General features: G+C 48.1%; 1 protein-coding gene across 1 annotated transcript; it reads right to left on the bottom strand.

The window, feature by feature from the left end:
• Positions 1–6: 6 nt before the first annotated feature.
• LOC116378092 (zinc finger and BTB domain-containing protein 14-like) lies at positions 7–8,748 on the bottom strand (the record flags this gene model as incomplete). The annotated part of the gene is made up of 8 exons (XM_031839907.1): positions 7–1,973; positions 2,078–2,173; positions 3,318–3,457; positions 3,581–3,666; positions 3,822–4,060; positions 4,134–4,277; positions 4,393–4,488; positions 8,458–8,748. Coding segments are annotated over 8 exons (1,233 nt in total), but the record flags the coding sequence as incomplete, so codon positions are not given.
• Positions 8,749–8,793: the final 45 nt, after the last annotated feature.

Below are 8,793 nucleotides of genomic sequence, written 5' to 3'. Positions count from 1 at the left end.
AGAGAACCAGGTGAGGTCAGAGAACCAGGCGATGTAAGAGAACCAGGTGAGATAAGAGAACCAGGTGAGGTAAGAGAACCAGGTGAGGTCAGAGAACCAGGTGAGAGAACCAGGTGAGATAAGAGAACCAGTTGAGGTCAGAGAACCAGGTGATATCAGAGAACCAGGTGATAAGATAACCAGGTGAAGTCAGAGAACCAGGTGATAGAACCAGGTGAGATCAGAGAACCAGGTGATAGAGAACCAGGTGAGATAAGAGAACCAGGTGATATCAGAGAACCAGGTGAAGTCAGAGAACCAGGTGATGTCAGAGAACCAGGTGATATCAGAGAACCGGGTGAGATAAGAGAACCAGGTGAGGTCAGATAACCAGGTGATATCAGAGAACCAGGTGAGATATGAGAACCAGGTGATATCAGAGAACCGGGTGATATCAGAGAACCAGGTGAGATAAGAGAACCAGGTGAGGTAAGAGAACCAGGTGAGATCAGAGAACCAGGTGAGGTAAGAGAACCAGGTGTATGACATCACACCTGTGTGTGTGTGTGTGTAGATCACAGAGCTGTGTGCAGGTGTGATCAGGGTTCACGCCCCCCTGCACACTAAGGTTTCCATGGCAATACAGCTTGATGGACAGATGAGAGCAAAAGATGTCATCACACGCTTTGAGTGTATCAACAGGTAACACACACACACACACACATACACACGTATACGCACACACAAGTTGATAATCTATCATTGTGTTTCTCTCTACCAGCAGTTCTGTTCAGCATCTGTATGAAGTCGGAGGAAACATCTGTGAGTCTGATTATAACATCATGTAAACGTTATGTAAACATGTAAACTTAATGTAAACATGTGAACTGAACGTAAACATGTAAACATCTAAACTTAACGTAAACATGTAAACTTAATGTAAACATGGAACTTCATGTAAACATGTCGACTTGATGTAAACTTAATGTAAACTTCGTGTGAACATGTAAACATCATGTAAACTTCATATAAATATGATGTACACATCATGTAAACTTAGTGCGAACATGTAAAGTTAGTGTGAACATGTAAACATCATGTAAACAAAATGTAAACTTCATGTATGCATGATGTACACATGTAAACAAAATGTAAACTTCATATAAACATGTACACATCATGTAATATTGATCAACTGCCCAGGTTTATTATAGGAATGTGTTGTTTAAATATCAAAGGATGTTAAAACCTCTCTGTCCGTCTGTCTGTCCGTCCGTCTGTCTCTCAGGTGAGCGGCGTCTCCATCCCGACGTCGTGCTGTTGGACGTCTACAGAGTGAATCCTCAATGTGATTGGCTGATCAAACCCTGACTCGCTTCCTGTCATCTGTTTATTTGTATCGATTTTAAACTTTAAATGAAAGACATTTTAAAAGATTTTATTTTGTATGTAAGTGATGAAATATAAAGAAATAAAACAGATGTTTGGTTTAAAACTCAGCAGCTCTGCTCATGAAACTGAACAGAACAACAACTTTATATACAACACAAACCAAGAGCTTCAAAATCAATCTGTACATTTACAAAGAGACAACATGACAAATCATACATGAAGCCAGAGGCGTTAACATGTTAATAACATGGTATTAACATGTTTATCACATGTCGCTGAGGTCATCAGCTCAGGTGAAAGTCAGTTCATGGTCTCTGATCAGAGCAGGAAAAAACAGCTTATCAATAATAAAAATATCAATAAACGTACAGTGAAAATATCATTTATACACTAACATCTGTCCAGATGTTAGGAGCAGCTGATGCTGTCCAGATGTTAGGAGCAGCTGATTTTGTCAGATGTTAGGAGCAGCTGATGCTGTCCAGATGTTGCTCCTCAGCAGCCATGGCAGCAGCCTGCAGCGTCTCCGTGTCGCTCTGCAGTGGATTCAGCTGCTTCCTCTCACTGTGCATGTTGTTCTCATGACGCTTCAGATCTGAAGCCTGAACGTACAGAGTGACACTGAACTCACCACAAGCACGAGTTGTAACAGAAGTAGTAGTACTAGTAGTATTAATCGTAGTAGTAGTAGTAGTAGTAGTACTACCTTGGCGAAGGCCTTGGTGCAGGACGGACAGACGAAGGGTTTCTCTCCTCGATGTCTCCTCTCATGATCCTTCAGGTGAGACTTGTGTTTAAACGCCTGAAGACCAGAATCAGAATCAGAACTGTTTATTGCCAAGGAAGTTTGCACCTACAAGGAATTTGTCGTGGCGGGTGGTGCGTAACATTTAACAATAAACAATAACATTAAACTATCAACAATGAACGCAGTGCAAGAAATAGAAACATATTAAAATAAAATATAGAATAAAGTACACAACAAAACAGATAACAGGACTGTAAAACAAGTGAAGTGTAAGTGAAAAGTTAAAAGTGATGAGTGTGTTTAAATAAAGAAACGGATGTGCAGGGGAGAGACCAGAAGGAAATGTCCTGGGGATGACAACCCAGGCTTTGTTGATGAGCCCGACTGCGGACGGGAAGAAACTGTTTGTGTGGCGTGAGGTCTTGGTCCTGATGGACCGCAGCCTCCTACCAGATGGAAGGGGCACAAACAGTTCATATCCAGGGTGAGAGGGATCGGCTGCAATCTTTCTTGCTCACTTCAGGGTCCTTGAAGCTAACAGGTCCTGGAGGGACGGCAGATTGCAGCCAATCACCCTCTCAGCAGAGCGAATGATACGCTACAGTCTGCCCTTGTCCTTGGCAGTGGCTGCAGCGTACCAGACTGTGATGGAGGAGCAGAGGATGGACTCAATGATGGCAGTGTAGAAGTGCACCATCATTGTCTTTGGCAGGTTGAATTTCTTCAGCTGCCTCAGGAAGTACATCCTCTGCTGAGCCTTCTTGGTGATGGAGCTGATGTTCAGCTCCCACTTGAGGTCCTGGGTTATGATGGAGCCCAGGAAGCGGAAGGACTCCACAGCGTCAAAGGGGGAGTCACACACAGTGATAGGGGCTGGTGGGGCTACGTTCTTCCTGAAAGAATTCCTTTGACAAGAATGTCCAGTAATTCCACTGAAGTTAAAAGAAAAGTTGGAAGTAAGTCCGCTGGAGTTGTTCCCCTGATGTTCATGAGCTCATCTCTGGTGAAAGAGCTCCGGGTATCACAGCAGAAAACAGTATTTACAACAAAAACAACACAAAACAATGAGCACCAACACACCGAGGCAGCCGTACGCGGCGCCATCTTGAGTAATCTCTACAGACAGGTGTTCAACAGAGAGACAGACAGACAGACAGGTGTTCAATCAAACAGGGGAGAGACAGACAGCTGACCTCACCTTCTCACACATCTGGCAGGCGAACGGTCTCTCGTTGCTGTGAACTCGTTCATGTTTCTTCAGGTCTGGAGCTCGAATGAACGATTTCCCACAAACGTCACACCTGTACGGTTTAAAGCCCGTGTGGATCTTCAGGTGCTCTGAAACACACAGGTGAGGGCGGAGCCAAGCGCTTAGTGAAACAAACATCACCTGTAAAACGTCCATCATGCGTTTCCTCTCACACTGTATCTGATGACATCACAGCTCAGGGGTGTTGTTACCTTTCAGGTGAGCGTGAGTGGTGAAAGCTTTGGTGCAGATCTCACAGGCGAACGGACGCTCGGCTGAATGAAGCTTCTCATGTTTCCTGAAGACAGAGAGATCAGGGGTGGCAGTCTCGTTAGATGTACTGGTCCTGTTAGATGTACTGGTCCTGATAGATGTACTGGTCTTGATAGGTGTACTGGTCCTGTTAGGTGTACTGGTCCTGTTAGGTGTACTGGTCCTGTTAGGTGTACATACCTGAGCCGGCTCTCATCCAGGAAGGTCTTCCCACACACCTGACACGCAAGCTGGTCTCTGGTCCCGTACAGCAGGTACTCAAACTTCATGTCCGTGGTGGTCGTGGACCATCCTGGAGTCTGCTCATCCTTCACCTCCCCGATGCTCTCTGCAAAGGTCAGCGTCTGGGTGGCGTGATGCTCCGCCCCCAGCTCTTTAGGCTCCGCCTCCATGTCCACATCCTGGTCGTAGCAGGTGACCTGGAGAGGTCACATGATGTGGTTACCTGTGTTCAGGGAGTGTGGGCTGTGTGTGTAGAACACCTGTGTGTACCTTGTGTACGTCCTCATTGGTCAGTTCTTTCAAGATGGCTTCCTGCACACGCAGCGCCGCACTGGGAGACTTATCCAGCTCCTGATTGGCCGACGCCTCAACGAGGTCATCTGTGGTGGGCGTGTCATCGTGTTCCCCGAGCACCTGCACACACACACACACACACACACACACACACACACACACACACACACAATTATAATGTAACACGTTGAAGCTGGTTTGATCTCATTGATTATTAATAATGAATAATTAGTACCTCTGCATCAGCAGCCAGCTGGGCCTCGGGGGGCAGCGCCATCTTCACGATGTCATAAGGAAACTTGTCTTTGTCCTCTGAGGACACGTCTCGTTTCTAAGGACACATGAATGTATCATCACACAGGAGGAGGAGCTTTACCTGTCTGGTTAACACGCAGGTAAACCACACACATTAACTACACACAGATAAACCTGTGTCTGTGTTACCCGAGTGTGTTACCTGTGTGAGTGTTACCTGTGTGTTACCTGTGTGTTACATGAGTGTTACCTGTGTGTGTGTGTTACCTGAGTGTTACCTGTGTGTGTTACCTGAGTGTGTGTGTGTTACCTGAGTGTTAATTTAATATATTTAATTTAATACAACACAAATGCTATACTAAAAGAGCGAATAGAATATATCTTCGTACATCTTTTCATGCTTTATAAAGACATACTTACAGACTAAGGTCTCTCAAGGCTACCAAACGGAAGAAGTAAAACGAAGCAGCTAGCTGCTAGCTGTTGTGCTAGCAGCAACGCTTGAAATTAGTTATCCATGTTGAAATGAATCGCTGGTCGCCCTGCCTGTTTGTTTTCTTCCGGGTACGGGTCACGTGATAGTGACGAATCAGGGACGGAGACGTCATGGTTGCTAAGAACCAATCCAGTAGCGAACACGGGTGTGGGCGTAATTTTTTCTAAACACATCAGTTTCCGACCGTCCACACTCAAACGCAACCCCGGAGTTTTCAAACACCTCCAACCTCGGGGGTGTTTTCAGACTCCTCCGTTTAGGGTGCTCCAAAACTCCTGCGTAGTGTGGCTGCTCAGTGTAAACGTGGCAAAAATGGAGTAATGTGGACATGGCCTTAGTCTCAGCTGCTGAATAGCTTTGCTAATTGCAAGGGAGGAGCCTGCACTCCTGGCAGACAATCAGTAGATTGCTGTCCTTAAGCACTGTAGGTTGGAAGAGTCAGCTTTCAAGCGTCTGGCAAACAAAGGCAACAGGGCGACTTTTTCCTACTGTCTCAGCTCATGTTGAGCGAGTGGTGCCGGGGGGGCTCTGGAATTGCCAGTCGGCAGTGCCGAAAGCGGAGTTCATCTCGGGCTAAGCTTCCTTGCTCTCTGTCAGTTTTCTTGCTCTAACTGAGACCTGCATCACACCAGAAAACACCACCACACCTGCAGCTCTATCAGAAGTGTACTCTTTCTCTCACACTCCCAGAGCTGTGAGGCGAGGTGGTGGTACTGGCCTGCTAATTTCCCCAAAATGGAAATACACTCTTGTCTCTGTTCCACAGTTCTCCTCGTCCTCTTTCGAATTTCATGCGGTTACTGTCACTCATCCGGTCAAGCTCACCATTGCTGTTGTGTATCGCCCACCGGGGGCCTCTTGGTGAGTTCCTGGAAGATCTCGACAGACTAGTCTCGCACTTCCATGACGATGGCTCAGCACTCATCCTCTTATCGTCACTAGACACTGTTCTACTGCTAACCTCTCCGTCACTCCCCTCCAGCTCTCTGACCACTATTTCATGTCCTACTCTCTCTCCTCTCCCCCCGTACTTCCTCCACCTACCCACATGGTTTCTACCCGTAGTCATCTCCGCTCCCTCTCCCCGCTGATCTTTCCTCTTCTGTTACCTCTGCTCTCCCTGACCCTGAATCCTTCTCTCTCCTATCCCCTGATACTGACCTTCTCCTCTCCACCCTTTCCTCTTCTTTGGACAACCTCTGTCCCTTCACCTCCAGGCCTGCAGGGCCAACTCCACCTGCCCCATGGCTGTCGTACTTACAGACGGAGCCTAAGAGAGGCTGAGCGTAAATGGAGAAAAGGCAAACTCCCTGGGGACCTTCTTAACTTCCAAGCTCTTCTTTCCACTTTTTCCACCACTCTTTCTACTGCTAAAGCCGAGTTCTTCCGCTCCAAAATCCTAACCTCTGCTTCCAATCCTAAAAAAACTCTTCGAAACTTTCTCTTCACTCCTCCAACCCCCACCCACTCCTCCTACTTCCTCCCTTCTCCCTGACGATTTCGCCAACTTCTTTGACAAGAAGGTAAACGATATCAGCTCCTCCTTCTCTCAGCCCCCCGGTCCCTGTCCATCCTCTCCCTCTCTTCCCCCACAGCTCTCCCTCCCCTCTCCATGCCCCATCTTACCCCATCTTGCTCCCTTCTCCCCTAACGAGGTCCTCAACCTTGTTACATCTAACCGCCCCACCACGTGCTCCCTTGACCCGATCCCCTCCCCTCTTCATCAGTCTATTGCGACTGAACTCCTTCCTTTCCTCACCCACCTCATCAACAAATCCCTCGTTTCAGGATGCTTTCCCATGGCTTTCAAGACTGCCAGAGTCACCCCCCTTCTGAAAAAACCATCACTTGACCCCTCTGATGTCAACAACTTCAGACCGGTTTCTCTTCTACCCTTTCTTTCCAAAACACTTGAATGCGCTGTCTTTACTCAACTGTCTTCCTATCTCCACCAAAACAACCTCTTGGACCCCCACCAGTCTGGGTTCAAAGTCGGTCACTCGACTGAGACAGCCCTCCTTGCGGTGACGGAGTTGCTTCACGCAGCGAGAGCTAACTCTCTCTCCTCTGTCCTGATTCTCCTGAACCTGTCTGCGGCGTTTGATACTGTGAACCACCAGATCCTCCTCTCCACCCTTGACGGGATGGGCGTCTCAGGCTCTGCACTCTCCTTGTTTGCATCCTACCTGTCAGGTCGATCCTACCAGGTGACGTGGAGGGGGGCCGTGTCGGAACCACACATGCTAACTACGGGGGTTCCACAAGGCTCAGTCCTGGGCCCCCTTCTCTTCTCGCTCTACACAACATCTCTGGGTTATGTTATTCGCTCGCATGACTTCTCTTACCATTGTTATGCCGATGACACCCAGCTGGTCTTGTCATTTCCCCCGGGGACACTCAAGTGGAGGCACGCATCGCTGCGTGCTTGCCCGACATCTCGAAGTGGATGACGACACACCACCTCAAGCTCAACCTGGACAAAACCGAGCTACTGTTCCTCCCGGGGAAGGGTTGCCCGCACAGAGACCTGTTCCATCACCATTGACGATACCGTGGTGACGCCGACTCGGACTGCGAGGAGTCTGGGTGTGACCCTGGACGACCAACTGTCGTTCTCAGCAAACATTGCATCGGTTACACGCTCCTGCAGATTCCTGCTCTACAACATCAGGAGGATTCGCCCCTTCCACACTGATGAGACGGCGCAGGTGCTCATCCAGGCTCTTGTCATCTCCCGCCTGGACTACTGCAACTCACTACTTGCCGGTGCCCCGGCCATCAGACCTCTGGAGCTTGTCCAGAAAGCTGCAGCTTGCCTGGTATTCAATCGCCCCAAGTTCTCCCACACAACTTGCCTTCTCCGTTCTCTACACTGGCTCCCTGTAAGAGCTGGCATCCAGTGTAAGACTCTGGTGCTAGCCTACAGGGCAGTGAAAGGAACAGCTCCTTCGTATCTCCAGGCCACGGTCAAGCCCTACACCCCCGCCCGACCACTTCGCTCTGCTGCCTCAGGGCGATCGGTTGCCCCGTCGCTCAGAGGTCCCTGCGGCCAATCGACCCGGTCGCAGCTGTTTTCTGTCCTGGCCCCACAGTGGTGGAATGAACTCCCCACTGACATCAGGACAGAAGAGTCACTGCCCATCTTTCATCAGGCTGAAGACTCACCTCTTCAAGAAGTACTACCCTGAGCCTTCCACTTAGCACTTATTGTATTCATAGTTGCTTATTGCACTTATTGTTTTCTTATTAGTTTGTGGCACTTATTGCATTCATTTGTTTCTGCACTGTACGTTGGCTCTGGTTTATGCTCTTAGATGCTTGTTTGAAGAAAGGAGATGCACTTGTGACTTCTGGTGACTAGTAGTTCTCTCGAAAACCGATGTTGAATACACTTATTGTAAGTTGCTTTGGATAAAAGCGTCTGCTAAATGACTGTAATGTAATGTTACCTGTGTGTATGTTACCTGTGTGTATGTTACCTGTGTGTGTTACCTGTGTGTGTGTGTGTGTGTGTTACCCGAGTGTTACCTGTGTGTCTGTGTGTGTTACCTGAGAGCAGAGCTTGTCGAGGAAGCGGATGCCGAGTATCTGTCCCGATGACATCATGAGGTTGACGTCTCTCTTCTTCACTGAGATCTTGGCTGTGTACATGTAGTTCAACACCTCCTCAAAGATATCGGAGCGGATGAAGTCGATTTCAATTACAGAGGAGTTGTCCACCTGAGGAGAGTCAGACAGGTGAGCACCTGCTGTTCTGTTGCTGGTTGTTTCTTCTTCTAGGGTCTGTGTTATTAAAACGCCTTGTTTAACAGCACCTCGTGTTCTAGAAGTAGTTAGACAGTACCTCGTGTTCTAGAAGTATTTAGGCAGTACCTCGTGTTCTAG

This window comes from Anarrhichthys ocellatus, unplaced genomic scaffold (assembly GCF_004355925.1).
Source record: "Anarrhichthys ocellatus isolate YVR2014 unplaced genomic scaffold, GSC_Weel_1.0 scaffold2056, whole genome shotgun sequence".
In the NCBI taxonomy this organism is placed as follows: domain Eukaryota; kingdom Metazoa; phylum Chordata; class Actinopteri; order Perciformes; family Anarhichadidae; genus Anarrhichthys; species Anarrhichthys ocellatus.
This window is presented reverse-complemented; position numbering and strand designations above follow the sequence as displayed.